The 24,600-nt window shown below is 43.9% G+C and overlaps 2 protein-coding genes across 2 annotated transcripts in view; one reads left to right on the forward strand and one right to left on the reverse strand.

Moving 5' to 3' along the window:
• Positions 1–14,759, reverse strand: part of LOC102452724 (potassium-transporting ATPase alpha chain 2) — a 31,193-nt gene extending 16,434 nt beyond the window's left edge. The window contains exons 1-8 of the mRNA XM_006116616.3: positions 14,472–14,759; positions 11,879–12,028; positions 8,364–8,423; positions 6,003–6,206; positions 5,093–5,206; positions 3,984–4,118; positions 3,315–3,432; positions 1,210–1,478 (exon numbers count right to left, since the gene is read on the reverse strand). Coding sequence (XP_006116678.1) covers positions 1,210–1,478; positions 3,315–3,432; positions 3,984–4,118; positions 5,093–5,206; positions 6,003–6,206; positions 8,364–8,423; positions 11,879–12,028; positions 14,472–14,480 — 1,059 coding nt within the window. The 5' untranslated portion in view covers positions 14,481–14,759. The remainder of the gene's footprint in view (positions 1–1,209; positions 1,479–3,314; positions 3,433–3,983; positions 4,119–5,092; positions 5,207–6,002; positions 6,207–8,363; positions 8,424–11,878; positions 12,029–14,471) is intronic.
• LOC102452976 (sodium channel regulatory subunit beta-3) overlaps positions 1–24,600 on the forward strand; it is a 122,039-nt gene that overhangs the window by 34,374 nt on the left and 63,065 nt on the right. The window lies entirely within an intron of this gene.

Here is a 24,600-nt window from a genome sequence, read left to right on the forward strand (position 1 = left end):
GGCAGTCCTTTCCACATGAAGTATATAGGTAGCTCAATGGTGAGAAAGGTATTAGTCCTATTACTAATGGTACTAATATTTTCTGCTTCTTTAGTGCCTTCTATCTGAGGGTATGTCTACACTACCCCGCTAGTTTGAACTAGGAGGGTAATGTAGGCATACCGCACTTGCAAATGAAGCCCGGGATTTGAATTTCCCGGGTTTCATTTGCATAAGCGGGGAGCCGCCATTTTTAAAACCCCGCTGGTTCGAACCCCGTGCAGTGCGGCTACACGGGGCTTAAACTAGGTAGTTCGGAATAGGAATCCTAGTCCGAACTACCTAGTTCGAGCCCCGTGTAGCCGCGCTGCACGGGGTTCGAACCAGCGGGGTTTTAAAAATGGCGGCTCCCCGCTTATGCAAATGAAGCCCGGGAAATTCAAATCCCGGGCTTCATTTGCAAGTGCAGTATGCCTATATTACCCTGCTAGTTCGAACTAGCGGGGTAGTGTAGACATACTCTGAGAGTTTTGCAGTGCGTATAACTATTGATTACCTGAATCTTTCACACACACATGTGAAGTAGTAATGTCCCATTTTTGAGAGGAGGAGACTGAAGTAGATAGAAGGGAAGCAACTTCCTCACGGTCATGTAGCATATCAGTGATGGAGACAGAAATGGGACCCAAGACTGTCTTAAAGGGTGTGTCTATGTGAGCACAGGGTTGTTGTCTCTGAGATTCATATCTTAATTCTGGAGTTCCCCATCTTGAACCGGGACATTTCTGGCATTGAAAAGATCTCTGTAATGTCTTCTCAGGGCTAGCATGAGTTCCCCTGAGGTCACCCATGAACACTTGACATTGTAGCCACTCTTGCATTGGCTTACAAGATCACAAACACTGGAAGTGGGCAAACATGGTGATACTGGGTAAAGGGTTGAGTTTGGATTTTCCAAAACCTAGGCAGTTCCAAGGCCCCAAAGTTCAGATGTAGATAGATTTAAGTAGATAGTTCCACCCTTAGCCCATTTCTCATGAAAAGTGCACCCGTTTCAATCCCAGCTCTATTAAGAGGCTTATGATAATCAGGGATCCTCTGTCAACAAGACTGCAGAACCCTGAGACTTGGACCTATTTTCCCAGACCATCTTGTACTGTGATGCACACAATGACACAAACTCTGGTGTGAGCAGAAGCAAATCTGTACAAATGGCCTGGGCAGACTTACAGTAACCGTGGCTAGCAGTCCTTCAGGCACATTGGCCACAATAATGCCAATGAGGAAGATGATGGAGTCGAGAACCTTGTATTTCATGGACACAGCAATGATGAAGAAAAGAACCCCAATAGAAACAGCCACTCCAGCCACAATGTGAACAAAGTGCTCAATCTCAATAGCAATGGGTGTCTTCTCATTCCCAACTCCAGAGGCCAGAGAGGCAATGCGCCCGATGATAGTGCGGTCCCCGGTGTTGATCACTATGCCGGTGGCAGTGCCTGGAAGGAAAGAAGAGATTATCAGCACAGTGGGAGATTGGTTCCTGGGGAGAATTACAAGTAGTCGATAAGTATGGTATTACAGGCAGTCCCCGAGTTACGCGGATCCGACTTATGTTGGATCCGCAGTTACGAATGGGGCTTTTCTTGCCCTGGAGGACGGGAGCGGTGGGACGCCCAGATGCGCCGCGGTCCCGCCGCCCGCATCCTCCGGGGCGAGAAAAGCTGCTCCGCATCTCCCTGGTCTGCTGGGGGGGGCTGTCTCAAAGCAGACCAGGGAGACGCGGAGCAAAGCCACGGAGCACGCGGGCAGCAGGACAGCCCAGACGCGCCGCGGCTGTCCCACAGCCAGCGTCCTCCGAGGCTTTGTTCCCTGTCTCCCTGGTCTGCTGGGGGGGAGCCCCCTCATCAGCAAACCAGGGAGACGTGGAGCAAAGCCGCGGAAGATGTGGGCGGGACCGCGGCGCGTCTCGGCGGTCCCACCACCCGCATCTCCCTGGTCTGCTGGGGGGGAGGGCGCAGCTAGTGCGCCCCCCCCCCCCCCCCAGCAGACCAGGCTTTTCTGGCCGACGACGCCTGGGGTAGAGCAGCTGGGGCGCTGCTGGGTTGGTCATGCAGTGTTGGTCCTCGGCACTACTGGACCAGCCCGGCAGCACCCCAGCTGCTCTGCCCCAGGCGTCCTGATTCAGCCGCTGCTGGTCAGTTTCAGGAGCGGCGCTACTGGACCAACCCAGCAGCACCCCAGCTGCTCTGCCCCAGGCATCCCCAAGTCAGCCGCTGCTGAAACTGACCAGCGGCTGACTATAGGAAGCCCGAGGCAGAGTTGCTCTGCCCCGGGCTTCCTGGAATCAGCCGCTGATCAGTTTCAGCAGCAGCTGACTTGGGGATGCCTGGGGTTCTTAAGTTGAATCTTTATGTAAGTCAGAACTGGTGTCCAGATTCAGCCCTGTTGAAACTGATCAGCGGCTGATTCCAGGAAGCCCGGGGCAGAGCAACTCTGCCTCGGGCTTCCTGTAGTCAGCCGCTGGTCAGTGTCAGCGGCTGAATCTGGACGCCAGTTCCGACTTACATACAGATTCAACTTAAGAACAAACCTACATACAAGATAGGGACTGTAACCCGGGGACTGCCTGTACTGTAACACCTAGGAGCTCCAGTCCTGGACTCAGACCCCAATGTGCTATAAATCTTGTATGCCAGTATAGCCCTCATATTAGGGACCCTTCTCAACCTTTTATTTACAGTCACTTCACAGAAATGTCATTCATCTCAGAAATCTAGGGGGTGGAGTTATCTGCAAACTAACAGGAAAAAAAAAGCATATTGCACTCTGTTTTCATCAGTGCTAGTTAACTGTATTGCAATAGCACTGTTAGACCTCAGTCAGTTATCAAGGCTGCATTGCACAAACCACTATAAAATACACAGTAAATAATTTGATGTATATGCACTAGATCCTCTCCCCCCGCTTTCTCCCCGAAAATAAGTGCAAATTCCTCAAGCATCTGAAGCACTTATTTATTTCTGACTTTACATGAATTAGGATAATGATGGGAAAACCAAAAGCAAGCAGGAGTCAATCAGCTATCGCGTATATCTAGTGCCAGAGCAGGTAGTGAATCCTAAGTAGGACCTGGGGCCAGCCCGGTGCTTTGAGGTTTGTTTGTGTTGGCATGGTGCGTCTCTTTTCAGTAATTGCTAATTTGTTTTTCTTTGTCCTAAACCTCCTTGGGGATCCTCAAAAAAAGCACCATTGAGAGTTAATTAGTAGTAGGCATGATGTGGTGCCTGTATACAAGCAGTTTCTTTGGCCTCTTCCTTCAGTCAGCAGGTTACCTTCCAGGCAGGTTGTAGAATAGAATGCAATGTTCTTCGTCTCCAATGGGTTTTCGTGGGTGAAGTCACAGGATCGGCTTTGTGCTTCTGATTCCCCCGTGAGGGAGGAATTATCCACCTGTCAGTCAACAAGACACACGCGGTTGGCAACCCTCATTTATGTACACCTGTAAGGAAGGGCTAAAGCAATTGTGGTGGTAGGTAGCAGGCCGATGGTATCTCAAAGTCAAACTCTGAGAGAGACTCTGACAGGGAAATTGCCCCTAATATCATGGAGATATGTTTGACCACTGTGTTTCCTAGTGACTTGGAGGGAAGCATCGCTCAAGTCGCTACCACCAGCACTGCAAGGAGATTTTCTGGGTCACTGCTTCCATCACGTACTGAGAAATCACGTTAACGGGAGATTGGCTGTGGTATGGTGGAGAGATGTTCTATGATTCTATGCTCCCCTTGACTCTTTTGCAAGTGGGGATTTATTATAAGGAATGGGCTTTTATGTCCCATGCACACCGTGCACCACAGTGGACCTTCTGCACAGGCAGAGCGTATATTTAAACCCAGAGTTTCTATTGGCTGATCAGTTATACAAATGGTCTTTCTGAAACAAATGGCATAAACATCACATATTCTTTTTTATTCCCAGTGCATCCAAAAGCTGGTGTTTACCTTACACCCCTGAGCAAAGATCAGACGGATGTCAGCTGGGATCCGATCTCCACCTTTAATCTCCACCACGTCCCCCACCACCAGCTGCTCTGCAGACACTTCCTTCTTCTCTCCATCTCGGATTATAAGAGCTTGCTGTGACGCAAGAGAACAAGAAGAATGTTACCAGTCCTACATCCTTCATGTCCTCCCTGTTTCACCATGAATGAAATTCACCCCTGTGCAGAGAGCAGATAAGCCTGTGTACCACCTAAGCCCTTCTCTGAGCTCTGCTCCAGGGCAGAATTTCACCCCGACTGGTTCCCCTTTGTTACACATCAACTTAATTCATTTCTTCTTCCTCATCTACCTAGTTCCATGCAAGTCACCAATGAAAAATAACCACAGTCAGATGATAAGCCTTAGCATTTGTTATAGCACTTTCATGCAAGGGTCTCCAAGAGAGTTACAAAGGAGGTAATACTATTAGCATTTCACAGACGGGTACACAGGCGCAGGGAGGTTGCCACTTGCTCAAGATTAAATTCCATGAGAGGCGAAGCTGGGGAACAGGAATAGGAGTTCCTCCTTGCTGTAATCATGCTGTCTCCCAGCTCATTGTGGTGAATTCTTTAAATTCATTTTCAACCTGGCAGAGCAGTAATTCCTACGCTGGCAGCTCAGTGGGGAGGATGCCAGGCAGCAATACACATTTATACAAATGCCACATACTCTTGGCAGTCTTGATCATTGTTAACACTAGTCTGGGTTACACTAGTAAAAAAACAGACTGGTGGCTTTGGAGATTGAATAAGAAGGTGAAGATAAATTGCCCAAGACAAATCGGGATCCTTCTGGTGAAGGATGGAGTTGGAGAAAAATGAGTTCCCAACTCTTTGTATTCTAAGACTGGACTCTGCTTCTCATCCTCAGAAAGCCCTGAGGGTTGAATTCTATTATGTGAATATTGAGAGCAAAGCCAGTATTGAGTGAAAATGACAACTTAATTATCCCTTCACTATTGAAGAGGGTGCCCACTCTAAACACTGACTTACTAAGACCAGTTGCACCATTAATACATTTAAAATCTTCAACCTCTGGCTGTCTTGATCTCTTGCTCTTCCACTCACCTGTGGAATCATTTTACTGAAGCTGGCCATGATGTTGGTACTTTTAGCCTCTTGATAGTAAGCGAAGATACCAGTGAGGATGACAACCAGTGCGAGGACTACTCCCAAGTACAGCTGACCAATAAGAAAAAATGGTTCCAGTTAGTTTCAAAAAACAACATTTTTGTTCTTCCGGGTACACATCATAATAAACACCATTTGATAAAATAACTCTTCAGTCAGAGGTGGAACTGGTTTAACTGGTTGAGAGAGCGAGCTGTGGAATTCTACTCTATGCTCCTGCATGTTAGTAAGAATTAACAACCATAAGGGTTCCTCAAATGACCAATAAGACTTTAAGAGTCTTTGTAAGACTCTTTCGTCTGAATGGAAGCCAAGCCAGCTGCCTAGGGGTCAGGGTGGAAACATGATTAGAAGGCTAGAGAACTTCACACTCTCCAATTTGGATTTGCACCTAGATAGCTGGATGCTCATCTCAACTTTTTGAACCATTTGGGGTTTAGAAATCAGGTTGTAGAGTTCACATGAATGAGTGCTTTCACAAGAATTCCAATAATTCCTGATAGTTATTGGATTGGGGATAGTAACTGAATACCTTTATTATTGTACTTTTATTATGTCTTCCTCCAGATAAAGAATAACATTCTCAAAAGGGCCTAAATGACATTTCAAAATGGGGTTTGGGCTTTTATGTAAAACCACCATGAAAATGAACAAAAAAGACCTACCACGTTTAAGCTCTGTTTGTGTCTCTAGACACCCATTTATCCCATCTCCTCCAACATAAACAAACTGCACCAACCAACCAGAACCAGCCAAAGAAAAAACAAAGTCCAAAAGGGTTTTACCCCAAAAGAGAAGAATCAGACTCCATGAAGTCCATTAGTCCATTAACAGACACAGTACTTACGTTGTCAAACGCTGACGGAACACCTTGAGCAGCCTGAATCCCGAAAGCAATCCAGCAGAGCACAGCCCCCACCCATAAGAGGAGGGAGAACCCCCCGACCATCTGCTTGAGGAACTTAATGATTTCAGGAGTGGATTTAGGAGGAGTGAGAGCGTTGGGACCATCGCGGGCCAGAATCTCTGCTGCTCTTGCACTAGTGAGACCCTGCAAAGGCAAAGAGAATTGTCAAGCTTGAGTCAGATAGTGCAGATTGAAAACTGGAACTTTGTTTCTCTTTCTTCTTCCTTGGGACAGGGATTTGACTGTATATTTTAATGGATTCTGGAATCTGGAGTTTTGAGAAACCCTAATCACTGGATTATTGTTTCCCTTTGCCACCTTGTTGATTTGAAGCCTGCAAGAGGCCGGTTGTGCATTGTCCAATGGTAAAACATCTTTCTCTTATGTGTAATCACATTTATTCACTGGGACGGGCCCACCCATCTCTCATGAGCAGCCTCTGGTGGTCCAGTTGGAGCATGTGCCTACACTCTCTCTGCTAGACGGCTTGCACGATCCTCTCTAGTCGATTAATCTTTCAGCGAGGTTTTCAATGACTCAGCCGTTCAGCCAAGCCATGGTCAGTGGGTTTATGAACAAACCTCTTCTGAGGTACACAGTCCAACAGGGCCTATTACAGTAACATCTCAGTTGGTGTCAGCCTTCAGTTAGTTCAGTCTGTCCAACGTGGCTTCTCATGGTACCATATTCAAACTCTTTCTTAGCATCATCTTCTCTCTCTCTCAAGTTGTGTCTGCTTTGGTACAGAGGAGTGACACCGGAGCGTCCTCCCTTCCTCCCTCTATTACCCCATCTGAGTCTTTGTCACAGGCTAGTCCCCTTCCAGGCAGGGGGTATCAGAGTCCACAGAGGTCTTCATGGCTCTTTGGGCCTTATTAAATTCCCCTACTTCCCTGGTGGCTAGTGGGGGACTGTGAGGCCTCTGAGAGTGTACACCCCATCACACTCACATACACTGTACTACTGGGTTTGTACTTCATATTTCATACCATGCCAGACATTTCTAAGTACTATCAATGCCATGATGTACATGTGCATTCCTAGGCTATGTCTAGACTGCAAGCCTCTTTCGAAAGAGGCTCTTTCGAAAGATACTTTCGAAAGAGCCTCTTTCGAAAGAGAGCGTCTAGACTGCACGTTGAACTTTCAAAAAAGCGGCTTGCTTTTTCGAAAGAAAGCATCCAGTGAGTCTGGATGCTCTCTTTTGAAGAAGCCCTATTTACATTGAAGAACGCCTTCTTTCGAAAGAGGAACTTTCGAAAGAAGGCGTTCTTCCTCGTGAAATGAGGTTTACCGCCATCGAAAGAAAAGCAGCATTCTTTCGATTTAATTTCGAAAGAACGCGGCTTGAGTCTGGACGCAGGTGAGGTTTTTTCGAAAAAAGGCTACTTTTTTCGAAAAAACCCCTGAGTCTGGACACAGCCCTAGTGATTGTCATTTGGAGGTCAAGTCTATGGACTTTAAAAGTAAAGTTGTCAGCAGTGACTACAGGTGTGACACAAGGTAAATTATAAAAGGTTTAGAAAACAAGGCTCAGTAGGAAAAGTAGAAAGACCTTGGCATATTTATTCCAGAGAATAGAAGTCTGAGGGAGTACACTCAGAGCCTTCAGATATGTCAAAGGGTTTTATATAGAATGTGGTGATTAAGTCTTCTCCATGTCCACCAAAGATAGGACAAGAAGTAATCACCTAAATTGGCAGCAAGGGAGAGTTAGATTAGATATTCGGGGGGAAAAACATTAACTGTAATGTTAATTAAGCCCTGGAATAGGTTAACAAGGAAGGTTGTGTAATCTTCACTACAGGAGGTTTTTAAGAACAGGTTAGACAAATATCAGTCAAGGTCTAGGTCACTTAATCCTGCCTCAGGATGTGGGACTGACCTCTTGAACTCCCTTCCAGCACAACATTTCTATGATTCTACATGACTTTACTGATGCCATCTGTTCAGACAGAGACACCTCTGATTCTGAATATCTGATCCAAACTCTCTCAGACTCGGGGAAAGTTTAGATAATGTCCGGAGACTGGGCTCAGGCTTTCCAATAGTGTTGATTTAAAATGCTCAGATTCCCTTCAAATGATCTGTTCTGATCTCTGTTTTTTAGTATCTATTGGGAGCATATCCTGCCAGTAAAATGTTTTGTTCTGTTTTGTTTTTAATGATGACTGTGAGGCTCTTCGAAAGCCAGCTGATATCAGTGCTTTTCCACTGACCTCAGTGCATTTCGGTTGAGACCACAGATGAACTAAGGCTCTTAGATTCACACTGATCCTTGCTCATATCTGACTCACTCACCTTGGTGATGCTTGTAGTGTACTTTTCCTCCAGCTCGTTTTTGCTGAGTTTGTGGTCATCCTGAAAGCCAAAAGAGGAGACAGAGGAAGTGAGTGGAATGTGTGAAAGTTAAAAGTGGGTCTGAAAGTATCAGTATTTCTGGCTTGAGAAGCATTTCAATGGCCTTGGGTTTTTGGCCATTGGTCCAGCTGCCAGTACTGTATATGGTGTTATGCCTCAAAGAGTGATGGTAAATGCTTGATCCTTCAAAAGAAAGCAACCACACCCGTAACACACACAACTAATTATGCAGGGCTGCATACCGGGACGAGGGAGTGGGAAATTCCCCTTTTATGCTTCCAGGTCTCACATCATCTTAAACACTACTTGAAATACCTGACAGATGATCAGACACTATAGTGATAGGAGTCACCTATATATAAAAATCGACACCATGCAGTCCTTTGGTTTAGCATAACAAGATTAGAGATGATCAAGGAATTATTTTTTTCAAATCCCCCTTCCCTGCTGCAAACAATTTATCAAAATTTCCATTTTCTTCTGAGTGGCTGTGGCCAAAAAGCTACCACTTGAGTGTTCTAAAAGTTCCAGCTTGCCATTCACTCACTGTGTGATCTTGCACAAGTCATGTCACTGCTCTGTACCCGTCCATATGTGAAATGGGTGTCCCAAGCCCAATAGAGGTGGTGTGCGGTTTAACTGATTTTTCCTTGAAGTGCTTTCAGACGGTCAGATTTAAAGAGCAAGCGGAACACAAATTAGCATCGGGAAATGGTGTTCACGTTTCTTTGGAACTTCTGTAACTTCCTTTCCCCCCGGCCTCCTCCAAATCAGCCTATCACGGGAACAGAACAACTCTTTTTCGGGCATGTCTGCATGGCAATGTGAAGTGTGACTGCAGTAAAGCCCTGCAAACTGACAGGGCCTGACTACAAGCATGTGGCTGGAGCCAGGTCCAGAAAACATTCCAACCCTTGAGGGCTCCGGTCAGCTCTTCTCCTCCTGCCTGTGGGGTTTGAGCAGAAAGCTACATGTTCACTCCTGCAAGCCACCCTCATACTCGCTGTGCTGTGGGTGCACACAGGTGTCACAATGCCTCTTATTCTGCAGCATGTACACAGTGGAGCAAGGGACATAAGCAGGACCCATAGCCATCGGCACATGACGCCACCAATATGCCAACTTCGGGGACAACAAGTGGTGGCAGTGCTGATCCAAGTGTGGAGGGAAGATTTAGGGTCAGGGTGGAAAACAACTTGACCATCTCAGGGTTGGATCCAGTTGGGTGGATTTGGGTCTAAGGAAGCCCCCTGGACAGCACATGACATAATCCTGCCTGGGGTACTTGCACGGCTGGCTTGCACTGCCACGGCTTCGCTGCTATTGTTACAGCAGGCTAGTTCAATCAAAGCTAGCTTAGGGCTGTGCGCACATACTGCAGTCACACCTCTGAGTGTAGTGTAGACATATCCTGTGTGATGCTGGATGTGACGATAACTCTGTTTCATTCAGGTAGACACCTAGTCTTAAAATCCTCAGATGCTGTAGGCCTCGAAACCCTACACACGGTAGTCAGCATGCTAAAGTGTCTCGGTGTAATAAAAATCTTTGCCCTTGTCTGATAGGAATGGGGTCTGAACAGTAGCAGTAACATGTCTCATGGGCTGTCATGCACTGCAATCTTGGAGCTGGAAGCAGAAGGTTATTGGTAGAAAGGGAGAGGAGAGAGGGGACTTGACAACTTTTCTCCTTTCCCCACAATGCTATCCCGTTGGTATAATTATGGGATAATTTTGGGTGTAGCTACAGAGACGGAATTGGCATGAAGGAAGGAGGAAGTATAGAGATCAAACAGATACTGTTCAGGAAACAGAATGTGTGTTTTAAATGCTTGCCGTAAAGGGATGTTCTCAAGATTGGCAGACAGACCAGAAAATCTTGGTTACCCATTAATGTAATAGCAGTTTGTCCCCAGTTCCCTGCAATACTGAACCATTTAAAAGAGTAGGAGGAGTTGCAAAGTCAGCATATTAGCTAACAGAATGTGCTGTCTGTCCGTCTGCAGGAACAAAGCATCACATAGATTTCTTCTGCATGCACATTGTCAGCCCTCATCCTGACACCCAGGAAGCACCCTGATTGCTACGAGTGCACTGCTCTGATACATGGGCCACAACAAAGCTGCCTCTCCGTTCACGTGGTCCTTCTGTATACTCTCCAAGAGGAGAGGATGGCTTTTTTTCTCCTCTGTATAGCATCTTTGAGAGCTTGCAGGCATTAATGAAGCCTCACAGTATCCATGAGAAGTAAGCATATAGCCATTTTACATATGGGGAAACTGAGTCACCGGGAGGCTAACATGGCCAAAGACCACAAGGAGTCAAATGGCATCACCCACACATCCTGTAATGATACTTTCCTCCTTTTCTGGACTATAAAGGGATACTTTTTTTACATCCGCTGTGTTAAAATATGACCGTTAATGAGATTATTAATGTTTCCATCTCCTCCTATTTGAAATTTAGGTTTTTAGGGTGAAATTATTTATTTGTACTCCAGTAGAACCAAAGTATCCTAGTCATGGATCTGGGGTCTTCTGCTAGGCATGGTAGAGACCCAATCTAACAGGGATTTTGTGGACTTACTTTTGGTTTTGGAGAGAAACATGGGATAACATTTTCAGAAATGAACAAGTCCCATTTACAAAGGTTGAGTTTCAGAATCTAAAAACACTTCTGAAAATGGAACTTAGATTTCTAAGTTACTTAGGAATTTTTGACAGTTTTACCCAGAGTGTAGCATTCTGATCTCAACCTTAAAAGCCAAGCGCTCTCAACCTCTTATCTCGGCTCTGACATACTGCCACTCTATCACCATGGTTGTCTTAATTAACTTCTGTGTGCCCTCGTTTTTCCATCAGTAAAATGAAAATAATAATACTCCTTCACTTCATTGGAGGGGCTGGACATTGAAAATTAGTTACTTGGTGTTGGTAAAGACCTTTGAAGGATGAAAGCACCACGTAAATAGTGCTATTAGTGGAGTCCTTGGAAACACATTTATGGGAACCCACTGTCCTTTAAATGGTAACAGTGTCTAACTCTTATCTAATACTTAATAGTATATTTTTTTATAAAGGAAGATAGCATCCTTATTCCCATTTTGCAGGTGGAAAAACTGAGGCTTAGACCATGGCCATTAAGTTGCACTTCAATCTGGTATGCAATTTTAAGACATAACACCACCCTGTGAACTGAGAGATTTGGCTTCTGCCTTTCTATATTTGTCAGTCTACTCTGTCCCAGTGGAACCTTACCCAAAGAGATGATGGTAAAATGCTGCTATAATCACTTCACTTAGGAAAATGCACACTTGATGAGAAGTGCTGGTAATAGAGCAGATATAGTTCCAATACCAACTAATTTCTGCAAGAATTGTTCTATTTATTCAAATCAGTTTGATCCCGCACTGTCAATAAGAGCAAGATTAGCAACTCCTTCCCCCAGGACACTCACCAAGTCCAGTTCTTTCTTAAGGTCATCTGTCTTCTTGCTTTTTTTCTTGTTTCCTTTCAGATCTTTATATTTTTCCTCTTCATCTCCCTTGTCTGTTTTCTCTAGATCCTCTATGCCATGGATCTCGACTGAGTAAATGTCAGATCCTTTCTAGAATCAGAAATGAGAAGACAAGTTAGGGCTAATTGCACTTAATATGCGATCATAAGGGAGTGTAGCTAGCAGAAGTCAGTGAAGTACTGTGGCAAATCAGAACCTCTGAGGTTTCCATGTTTGAGGTGGCTGTAGTCTCCTCCTCCTGGGAACAGTTCCTGGTACTGTCCTTTGCCTGAAATTTCAATAGCAATAGCATCAATGCACACTACCCCAGCAGCAGCCAAATCATCAGCTGGTGCAAACTGCCATAGATCCAGAAGCATCAGTAGAGATATAGCAATTTAGTTTGAAGATGTAGCCCTAAAGGTAAAAACATTGCCCAAGATTCATTACCAATGTAAATCACATAAGAATCATGAGGATTGACTTGAAATCATTAAATTTTAAATGTGGGAGCCTCTCCAGGTTTGTGATTTTATGTTTAACTTGTTCTTTCCAAATAAAAGCTAAGATTCTCATATTTACCTGACTCCAAGAGCTTGTGCTTTAAGAAAAAAAATTCTAATATTGAAGCACTTGGGATAAAATCATGATAATTAGCAGCACTGTCAAATTGGCCTCTTGGCCACATAGGCTAAGTCTAGACTGCAGGCTTCTTTCGAAAGAGAGCGTCTAGACTGCACGGAGAAATTTCGAAAAAGCGGCTTGCTTTTTCGAAAGAAAGCATCCAGTGAGTCTGGATGCTCTCTTTCGAAGACGCCCTATTTACATTGAAGAACGCCTTCTTTCGAAAGAGGAACTTTCGAAAGAAGGCGTTCTTCCTCGTAAATTGAGGTTTACCGCCATCGAAAGAAAAGCCGCGTTCTTTCGAATTAATTTCGAAAGAACGCGGCTTGAGTCTGGACGCAGGGGAAGTTTTTTCGGGAAAAGGCTACTTTTCCCGAAAAAACCCCTGAGTCTGGACACAGCCATAGTGATACCTTGAAGCAAAAACTGCACTCCTAGTTTGACCCTCTTGTTCACAGAATACTGGGAAATCTCTGTTTCTCTGTGCACAGAGCACAAATCTGAGCAAAAGCTGGTGAATTATTCACCCAGTATTTGCCAGTTCTCTGCAGGGTATAGACAGCAGTTAAATAGCAATCCCTAGAGTAGAAAAGCTGCCAAACCTATTTAACTGCATAGATTTATTGATAAGCTATTTTCTTAATAGCCCAGAGTTAAGAACAGGTTTCCTGTGCTGTTCATTTACCAGTTTCTATAATCATAAAATTCCAGATCATAATTATTCTGTAAACTGCATGCCATTCCCTGGAAGAGCTATTAGCTGACCCCATTCTCACTGGATTCCTTAGGGATTAATCTTTTGAGCTTCAGACTGAATCATACTTATTGGCTGACCTTCAGGTAATGACTTGTTCCACTTGGCTATGTTTGCATGAAACGTGCATCTCATACATATATGGAAACTTTGGCAAGACAGTTTTCCATGTTTGGACTGCCACACTGACAAAATCTCAGCAAATTTGTTTAAAGCTGAACGCTTTAATTAAAAAAATACAAAGCCCGACAGCTAAAATAATGGGTGTGTATCATGTTAGGCGCATCAGAAAATATTAATGATTATATTTCTGAACTAAAAGCTACCAAAAAGAACCACATTTCAACCCCTTGGTTGAACCACATTTCAACCCCTTGGTGCACTTGCATTTGAGGAATGCTGCAATGTTGACCTTTTCAATTATTATTTTTAGGCAGATGTGTGTGGGGGCAACAGATTGGGAGTATGCAGTGGGGAAGAAGTTGCCCCATGGATATTTTGAGGAGTTGAATTCCCAAAACACCCAATTCTAGAGCATTACAGTTAGTTTGCTCAAACACATCACAGAAAAAGGCTCTCTGTTATGAGTTCTCTCTCTGCTGCTTTTCCAAAGATACACAAGCTGGGGTTATCTATCAGAGTTATCCTCCCCGCTCCTCCTTCCTTTCCTAATGCCACCAAATATTTGCCCACCTTTTCAAGTCTCCATGAAGAGAGGAGAGCAGGAAACAATTCTGGACTAGAGTAACTTTAGCAGATATAGGAGAGAAGGTTCACGGAGATCAATAAAAGCTAATCCTAAACAAAATCTCCTTTTAGTTCCCACAGAGATTTTGAGGTTCCTCTTTTTAACCCTGAATTCTCAGACCTCCGCAGATTGGCTTGATCCTTTATCCATTTACAAAGGAGACATTCTGACCAGTATTTCCCCTTCTCTGTTCTTATGGGTTGCAAAGATAGAGTGAAGGAGAGAGAACAACTTCGATCTCCCATCTTTATGAAGCAAAATAATCTGCATTTCTGACCGATTTTTCTCCGGTCCTAGCATGCATGGATACAACAAACCATTTGAAACCTACATACATTATTAATGTATCAAATGAATTCCAGTTCTTATAGCTTAGCAGAAGAAACTAGATATTTAAATAGCAACAGTTTCAGTGAACTCTCACTCACCTTTCCCATTTTGGTGAGCTTATTCTTTTCCTTCCCTGCTCAAGTGGAGCAATGGATCTCTCCAGCAGGAGGAGATCTAGTGAATAAAGTTGCTTGGATGAAAAGGAAAAGTGGTACAGGTACAAGATGCAAGTAGCTCAGTTGTGCTGTGGCTGTCAGAGTGCAAGAGCTCGCAGGGGTTGTAGCCTCTTCCCAACTGGAAAGCCAATGTTAGCTGGAATCTTCCCCACACTTAGGCATCCTTCAGGCAGGACAGGTTTGCCTTCCAAAGCCTGTGGGGAGAGTGCCCTTTACGTCCCTTTATAAGTAAGTGCTTGCTCTGCCACTCCTCCTCTCCTCCTTCGGGTCCAGCCCATCTTCTGCTTCACCTGAAGTAGGGTGGAAAAATACCACAGTAATGGGCATGTGGGTTCCAGGTCAAATAGTTTCTAATTATTCCTCTGCAATGTTTGCTCCCAACTGAGGAACAGGTACATTATTCACCTTGTTAAAAGCAATGAGTTTCCTTCAAAGATTCACCAGCATTGGCCTCTTGCAAATGATTCCCAGGTGTCTTCAAAATGTGTGGTGGGGCAGAGAGGGTGTAGGCAACATTTGCCATTTACACTCTTTTGAGTGATCTGACATATACCTGCCTGGGGGCTCTACCAATAACACCACGGTGCCGTTCAGATCCCGAGGGGATAGTCACTGTATATTCAGTCAATAACTTTGAATGGCAAGATCTTAGGGGAGCGAGTGTTCCTTTAAACGTTTGTACTTTGACGTCTCTATTCTCACTGTAGACTGGCTTTGTTTGCTCTTATTTTTAATGTGAGGTTGTAAAAAAAGAAAATAAAAGAAAGGCAACTGCTGGGCAGGTCTTTCTTAGCAAGCGCAGATACCAGAACACGGCAATTTTTTTAAGTGTTTATCTTGCATCAGTCACAAGCTCTTCAAGTGAATACCACATGCTGGGAGAAGATTTATTAAACTTTTTATACCTGCTGAGTCTTCTTCAAGTGCTGGACCCCACGTGTATTCTGAACGTAGGTAGGCACGCACGGCATGCGCCCAGTTCTAACAGTTTCCATTGGTCTGCATGTGCTCAGTAGATCTCCTCGTGTTCAAGACTAAGGTCATAAGAGGCAGTGTGAGCTGGTGCCTCTTCAGTTCACTCACCAGAACTAGAATCCCTGTGTCCACAGGTGCCTGCTGTTTTTCTGTTGATCAAACATGTAGATTGATTTATATTAGCGTAGCTAGAGTTTTAGAGCATAGTTAATATAGCTGTTTAGTCCCCGTACTGGGGACTCCCTCACCATGATCTGGGATTATCCCCAGAATCCCAATGTGTAAGAATTGTGTCTCATTCTTTGTGAATGATGATCTCCAACACTGCCTTTACTGCTTGGATGCTTTGCATGTCTCTGAAAAGTGCAGTATTGGTCAATCTTAAGCTTCATCTAAAGAAACATCTCATGGGCTATGTCTAGACTGCAAGCCTCTTTCAAAAGAGAGCGTCTAGACTGCACGTTGAACTTTCGAAAAAGCAGCTTGCTTTTTCGAAAGAAAGCATCCAGTGAGTCTGGATGCTCTCTTTCGAAGAAGCCCTATTTACATTGAAGAACGCCTTCTTTCGAAAGAGAAACTTTCGAAAGAAGGCGTTCTTCCTCGTGAAATGAGTTTTACCTCCATCGAAAGAAAAGCCGCGTTCTTTCGATTTAATTTCGAAAGAACGCAGCTTGAGTCTGGACGCAGGTGAAGTTTTTTCGAAAAAAGGCTACTTTTTTCGAAAAAACCCCTGAGTCTGGACACAGCCCTGGAGAAGGCTGTGAGGCCTCGCACTGATCTGGGCCAGGGAGATCCCTTGTGCATTGGTCCCAGCAGAGGAGCAGCACTCCCTCCCAAATATGAACTTAGAACTGCAATCTGAAGCTCCTAAACTCTCTTCCTTCACAGCTTCCCATGAGAGAATGTGCGCACTGACAGATCCCCATCCACAACTGTCTGCAAGAAAGGTGATCCCTCCTTCAGTCTGCTGACAAAAATTGAGCCTTCATGTGTCGGTCCTAAGGGACCAGCACTGCTGAAAACCCCCCGGCTAGAGTTAAGAAAGCAAGAAGAAATATATGTCGGATGATCACATGCCAGTTCCATGCTGAAGTGTAGATCCAGGCTCCTCATCATTACCAGTTTGCTTATTCTAGACCATACTACCTCCTTACATGCAGGAAACATTGGGCCAAACCCCGCTAGACACTAGGCGAAACCAACTGTCCCATTGTCTCCCATCATCTCTGGCCCAGCCCTGATGAGGAATGCTATTATACTCAAGGATGAGACTACTTCAGCATCTATTGAACTGTCTCATCCTGAACCATTATCTATGCGTCATTATCCAAGCTGCTTACCTTCCAGGTGCGCCGATCTGTTTCAGCAAGCAACCTGAGCAGGCACTTCTCTGTGGACCATGAGTGGAAGATACACGACTCTGCCCTGCAGAAATATTCACTCAGTGGAGTACACTTCAATGTACTCTTTGGCTATGTCTAGACTGCAGGCTTCTTTTAGAAGAAGCTTTTCCAGAAGAGATCTTCCAGAAAATCTTCTTCCAAAAGAGTGTCCACGCTGCCAAAGCACATTGAAAAAATGATCTGCTTTTTCGAAAAATGGCATCCACACTGAATGGACACTATCTTGCATGTCAGCTGTGATTACTATGGACAGAGTGGCCACCAGGGCACCTGTGCTTTTTCCTTTTTCCTCTTCTTTCGAAAGAACTCCCTCTTCCCCGTCCACACACGCCTTTTTCCGATAGAGCTCTTTCGCAAAAAGGCTTCTTCCTCACAGAATGAGGATTGCCAGTGTCGGAAAAACCCCTCTGTTCTTTCAATTTTCTTTCGGAAGAACGCAATTGCAATATGGACATAATTGAAGTTTTTCAGGAAAATGGCTGTTTTTCCCAAAAAAACTCAGTGTCCCTACCTGTCCTCCACCCCCTCTGCTTCGGATTGGATTCATGGCAAAGGCGAAGATCTGGAGAGGCATCAACCCACACTGCATTTTGGTTGGAAGCAGAAGGAGATCTACAATGCAACTGCAGCTCAACAGACGCTGCTTGCTTGCACACCCATGTGTGGAATACAGATAAAGACCAAGCAACTCAAAGAACTTCCAGTTACAGGTAAATTCCCATCATTCAAAGACAACATGACTTCTTTGTTTGCTGATATTTGGTGGAAGAAACACAAATCAAGAGAAAAGACATAAAATGCTTACATACCTTCTAATCAGGCCAGAATACGAGAAATGGATTCATCGCCTCTCCTCCTCCTCCCCTTCTCCCCCCCCCCCCCCCCCCCCCCCAGTAATCTAGATTTCTTTTTTAAGTTTCAAATCAAATACAGGGAAGATTTCTTTTTCATTAATTTTTTTCTGGAAAATACATTCCTTTCTAATTGACCAAAATGATCCTGCAGTAAGGGGAAGTATTTAAAAAATGGGCCCTTTAAATAGCGTGATGCAGGTAACTATTGAATTGCACCATTCTGCATGCTGCTAAAAACCATAATCCCTAGCATGAGTTTTGAATTATGTTAGATTAAAGTTGCTAATTGAAAACACTAACACTGACCCTTTAAAAATGTAAAGGTATTCATCCTACTGAAGTCAACAGCTAATCACTTCTTGATTTCTATAGAAGCAGAAGCAAATCCATACTGTAATTAACCAGGAACAAATTCCAAATAAAGTGAGGGTCGAGTCTTTTTAATATGATGACTAATCTTCTGAAACTGAAGCAGATAAATATACAGAATGATAAATGGAAGGGCTTTTATTTTAGTTTTATTTGGGGCCCAGTTCTGTTCTTGGTTTAAATGAGACAGGATTAGGCCTTTAATGGGGAACAGCTGCAGTATAATCCCTTTCCTATGCAAATAAGTAATTGGGATTTCACAGTATATATCATTCACAAAAGGAATGCCCTGGTTAACATCTCCAATGAGTCCAGTCCTATAATTTAGTGCACTGTGATGAAATTAACCTATCCACTGCTAAAATAGGCACCAGAGACTAGAGAACTAGGAGATTGGGGGACAAAAACAGAGTAAAATAGACCTAAAAGCTTAGAATTAGGACTGAAAGTGAGGGAGAAATGGACTTGCAAATTGGGATATGGAAGCCAGAGATCTGATCTGAGTTGAGAACAAGGAGACGGGCCGAAAACTGTGCTGGAGGGCCTGCAAAATAGAAATTGTGAGTCAGGAAGAATGATGGACAGGGGACTTGGAGTTGTAACCCAGGAACAAGTAAGAATAGGCAGATGGAAATCAGAATTCGCTGTCCTTGTGTATTGAGACATTTGAAAAGATAAATTCCAGACTAAGATTTTAAGTAATTATTCATGGTTTGGAATTTTAACTGTGCCACCCTAGCAGGTTTTGCAAGCAAAGAATCAGAGGGGAAAGAAATTTGCTCTATAAACTGTGACCATTTTGCCTAAGGATCCATGTTAAACTTTCAAACTAGTTACAATACATGGCGACAGGGTACCCAAATCATTTCCATTGGGTTTACCCATGGCTTTTGTGGGGTTTTATTATTGAAATAGTTATACTGGGACAGCCCCTAGTGTGGTTGCAACTATAGCAATTTAAAGGTGATTTGTAGCCGTATTTTGTTCCCTTAAATTTAGAGAAATAAATCCTACTGGCATAACTGGCTGTATAATGGCGTTATACTCTTTTAACTATTCAGATTTCTAACCGATATTGTTAACGCTTTAGTGACGCAGGAAGCATGTTCTGCCAGTCTATCTGCACTGCTGACTACCATTAGAATTCTATTCCAGTTCAAGAGAAGGAATCCACGTAATCCTTAGAATCACAGAGGACACAATGTTACTATTATAGAATTTATAATTCCCAGGCTACCCTGAGGCTGAGATGAGATAATGTAGAAAAAGGTTAATGCTAAGGGTGTTGCTTTAGAAATGCCAAGCAAAAGTTCAGGCTCCTGTTATGCATAGCAATATTTAAGTGATCTCTGTGCTGCTTGGGCAATATTGATCTTGTAGAAATAGCGATAGTGATTTTTCAATAAAATTATGTCAGAGACTAGTTATAGGGATCTGTCTGTTCATTACAGGTGTATCCTGCACCTAGCACAGCGGGGGTTTAGTCCCTGATAGAGACCTAGCTGCACTATTATAATACAAATAAATAAGTCCATATATTATGTTTATTGTAGATTTGTACTCGTTCCAAGCTCACAGAGAAACCCCAATGATCACTGTATCATTCATGAACTATTTGGAATAATCTTCAGCCTTTGAATTGATTGCAAAATGTGCAGTTTGACTGTTCCATTATTTGTGTTGAGTGATTGCATTTCTAAATCACATAGTATTGTTTCCACTCTCTGCATAGATGACTGTTGAACTGAAGGATGATGTGTAGCATAGTGAATGATACATTTCTTGCCCGTGAATATGAATAAGTCCTTTGTGTTTAAAATAAGTGAGTGATCCTTAAACCTTTCTACAAATACCCCATCGTTATCTAAATACTAATAATCAGTTATATAAATCTTCCTTCCCCTCCACCCACCCTAAAAGAAAGAAAGTCAAAGTCCTAAATATTTGCGAGTTCGTTTTATAAAATGTGCATTAAACCAGCTCTGATCCTGAGGCACAAAATGCTGCCAATAAATGTAAGTTGTTCATTTAACCAAACATAATGTTATTGTCTTCTGGAAAGGAATTAATCTAATCCATTCATGTATCTCCCATCACGATAGAATTTGAATTCCTCCTAACTATGTATAAAGGAAATTAATAGATGTTTCAACTAGATTCATCTAGATCTGTCTAGCAAAATAATAATTCAACCTTTCTCTTTTTCTTTTTTCTTTTTTTTTGGTTTCTTTCTTGTATCGAAATATGTGTGCCAAATTCTTACTTCGTCAATGCCCTCTTGGAATTCCCAATGAAACCAATTGACACCCTGGTGGTGGTGGTGTTGTTGTAGTTATATATTCACATTGTAGTAACATTTAGAAGACAAATTGTGCACAGAGCTGTAAACAGGAGTAAAACAGAGACAGTCCCTGCCCTAGAGAGCACACGACCTAGCATTATGACACAGTCCTACAACATATTAGATCAGCAGTGATAGATGGGACATTCTGTTGTCTTGGGGATGAAGGAGAGATGGGAGATATTGGTGAAAACGTTTGCAGTTTAGACTTAGGACGTAATAGATTTGATGGTTGTCTGCAACAGCAGCCTGACTCAGCATTCCGTCCCTAATCTGCAAAGCATGTGTTTACCTTGAGGCATGAGTAACTTGAACGAGACCTATGTGCAGATGCTTAACTTTCCACATATACTGAAGTGTTCTGCTGAATACAAATGTCCATAAGCATGATAAACACTTTATAAACACCCAAAGAATAATAGGGTTATGAGGAATAGCTAGCATGGATTTGTCAAAAACAATTCCTGCCAAACCAACCTATTTCCTCCTTTTATATGGTTACTGACCTATTGGACAAGTAGCCGTGGTACGTCTTGATTTTAGTAGGACTTTTGACAGATTCCCATGTGACATTTTTGCAAGCAAATTACAATAATTTCTCTCAATTATGTTTAATTGGATTAGTCCTGAGTCTGGTACTATTCAACTTTTTCATTAATGAGTTGGATAATGGAATTGAGAGTATATTTATAAAATTTGCAGGTGACCAAGTTGGGAAGGGTTGCAAGCATTTTGGAAGACTGGATTAAGATTCAAATGATTTTGGCAAATTGGAGAATTGGTTTGAAGTCAACAAGATGAAATTCAATAAAGCCAAGGGCAAAGTACTTGACTTAGGGAAAAAAATCAAAAGCTACAAAATATGGAATAATTGGCTAAGTGGTAATGCTGCCGGAAAGGATGTAGAGGTTACAATGGATCACAAATTGAGTACGAGTCAACGTCATGATGCAACTGAATGAAAGGCTAATATTCTTGGATATTTCAGCTTTCTTACTGTAAGGTAGGCTTCCAGAGGAGGAGGTGAGAATCCCCATCACTGGATGCTTTTAAAAACAGGTTGGATGTGCACCTGTTGATCTTGGTTTACATGGTCCTGCCTCAGTGCAAGGGGGAGGACTAGATGATTCCCCTTTCAGCCCCACAATTCTGTTATTCTAACAGCTTAGATGCTTTGCTGAACTGGGGAGTCTCTGCAAGACATGGGCTTTACTTAAAGCACAAGTAGTCCTACAGGTTTCAGGGGGATATTCGTGTGCTTAAGTCCCTTGCAGAATCAGAACCTGCATTTCTAACAATCATGCTGTTGTGCACCACAGAGATCAGCAAACCCCGGTGTTGCCTCATAGGTGGGTCTGCTTTATGTGATTTCACAAATTGCTGTTTCCAAGCATGCTGCTTCCCTCTTTGAGAGAGTCAGCAGAGGGAGCACGAGTTAAATAACAACCCCGGTTTTCGTTCGTCCGTTGCATTAACAGTAGCACTGGATCTGAGCCACAACGGTCTGACTTCAGACACCTGATCTGGGAAGGGCATCTGGCTCTGGCGTGTTGAAGCAGGCTAGCTCCTGATTATCAAGAGATGTTTTTCCTTGAAGGCAGAATGCATGGAGGATTCTGCCTGAAACCAAAACTAAACAGAAAAGACCAGTCTGCTGCTGTGGGGCCCATCCTTGAGGGTGGTGCCACGTGGCAGCACTCCATAGGGAACACGGGGATCTGTTGTGTGCCAGCACACAAGCCGCATATCTGAGCCCCATCCCTAGGAGCGATGCAGCGTGCCCTCACTGGCTGATGCCTCTGTGGTAAAGGCTAGTGGAAACAGAAGGGGGCGCTCCCATTGTACTAGCCAAGGAGGAGAGGGGATTGCTTGGAGGCACCCATCCCTCAGGTGAAAGAGAGCAAAAATCGCCCTTTTAACAGAGTATGGGGAGATGTTGCCTTGTTCCTTCCTTGCATCTTGACCCTTGGCCCTGCTTCTGCCCATTCTGCTCTATTTGGAGTGGCTTGTAATCAAAGTGGCCTAGCAGGAAGCCAATCTTGTGCTCGGGAGAGCACACAGACTTGGATGGAGCACAAGAAGCAGGCTGCTGTCCCCCCTCAACGGGAAGGTTAGGCATAGCCCAGCCTAACATACAAAGAGCAAGGTTAATGTGAGGCCGCACCAGACCAGAAAGATAACCGGTGCTAGTTAAATGATGGTGGAGAATCAGACACCTTACTTCCCAACTGCAAGTGATGGGCCATATTCTACTCCTGTTCTATGTTCCCTCTAATCTTTTTCATCCGTGTGCGGATTTTTTCCAATCAGGTGCGGAATAAGTGTTTATGTGCACCGAGGCTTGTTTGAATGTGCACCACCAGGAGAGACAAAAAACCTAACTGTGGGTGCTCTGCTAATCAGCTGGACTGCATCTGAATCTCTCCTGAATTGCTGCACAAGCGCCCAGCTTACAAGGAACACTGCTCTGTTCCATGCACATAAGTCTCTTTGATATCAGTGAGGGTCTGTGCATAGTCCAAAGTTAGTGTGTCCCAGCGTGGGATACATTGTAATTTTGCAAAAGGATTTGACCCAGCCCTTCTGAATTTTGGAATAAATTCTGTGCAGATGTGATTAGAGGTCTCTGGGCATCCATATAACAAATAACAGCAAGGAGAAAAGATACAGCTGGCTGTCCATTAGTGCCCTTTAATCTTCAGCTGGAGGAGCTACAGTCAAGTGTGAGGGAGGAGTTTGTTCTCTGCCTCCTGCAGTCTTCAGTGCTTCTGCTTAGATTGCTACAGCAGCAAGTTTTCAGTTTGTCTCAACTGCAGTGGTGATCTTTGTGGTGCGGACATGTATTCACTAACAAATGGTCTGAGATTCACCAGTGTATTTCACAAAGGCCACCAAGGACTCACCAGATGACAAAACTTTTCAAAAACTACAGCTGGGTTAATTTCAACTGTGAACTAGAGGTGAAAGTCTCCAAGGCCTATTTCCAACTTCTGAGCCAGTCATTCCATGCCTAACAGCCCTGTTCCTAAGGGAAATGCAAAGGAAACCTACCAAGTAAAGAAGTGTAACATGAATCAGTCTTAATCATAGACCAATAATAGAGTTTTTAACATTTTGCAAGGAACTTCTACACCAACTAGAATTGTTGTAAATGGTAGACGTGTTATCCCTTGACTTTAGCAAAGCTTTTGATACGGTCTCCCACAATATTCTAGCCAGCAAGTTAAAGAAGTCTGGATTGGATAAATGGACTGTAAGGTGGATAGAAAGATGGCTAGATTGTCAGGCTCAGTGGGTACTGATCAATGGTTCAATATTTGGTTGGTGATCGGTATCAAGCCAAGTGCCCCAAAGGTCAGTTCTAGGGCCAGTTTTGTTCAACATCTTTATTCATGATCTAGATGAGGGGGTGGATTGCACCCTCAGCAAGTTTGCGGATGACAATAAGCTAGGGTGAGGCCACATCTGGAGTACTGCATCTAATTCTGGACCCCTCATTACAGAAAGGATGTGGATGCATTGGAGAGGGTCCAGAAAGGGCAACCAAAATGATTAGGGTACTGGAGCACATGATCTACAAGGAAAGGCTGAGAGATTTGGGCTTGTTTCGCCTACAGAAGAAAAGATTGAGGGGGGATTTGATAGCAGCCTTTAACTACCTGAAAGGAGGTTCCAGAGAAGATGGAGTGAGACTGTTCTCAGTAGTGACCGATGGCAAAATGAGGAGCAATGGTCTCAAGTTACAGTGGGGGAGATCTAGGTTAGATATTAGGAAAAACTATTTCCCTAGGAGGGTGGTGAAGCACTGGGATGGGTTCCCTAGGAATGTGGTGGATTCTCCATCCCTAGAGGTTTTGAAGTCCCAGCTTGACAAAGCCCTGGCTGGGATGATTTATTTGGGGCTGGTCCTGCTTTGGGCGGGAGGTTGGACTCGATGACTCCTGAGGTCTCTTCCAGCCCTGGGATTCTGTAAACTGACTAATACTGTGAGGAGCAGACTACCTCCAGGGACGGAAACTTAGCACAGCAGCCTAGCTAACCTGGCAACTGAGGAGTAGTTATGTTTTGGGGAAGTGGAACCTCAGACACATTTGAAAGTTGTGGTCTGG

Source organism: Pelodiscus sinensis, chromosome 26, assembly GCF_049634645.1.
Source record: "Pelodiscus sinensis isolate JC-2024 chromosome 26, ASM4963464v1, whole genome shotgun sequence".
Classification (NCBI taxonomy): Eukaryota; Metazoa; Chordata; order Testudines; family Trionychidae; genus Pelodiscus; species Pelodiscus sinensis.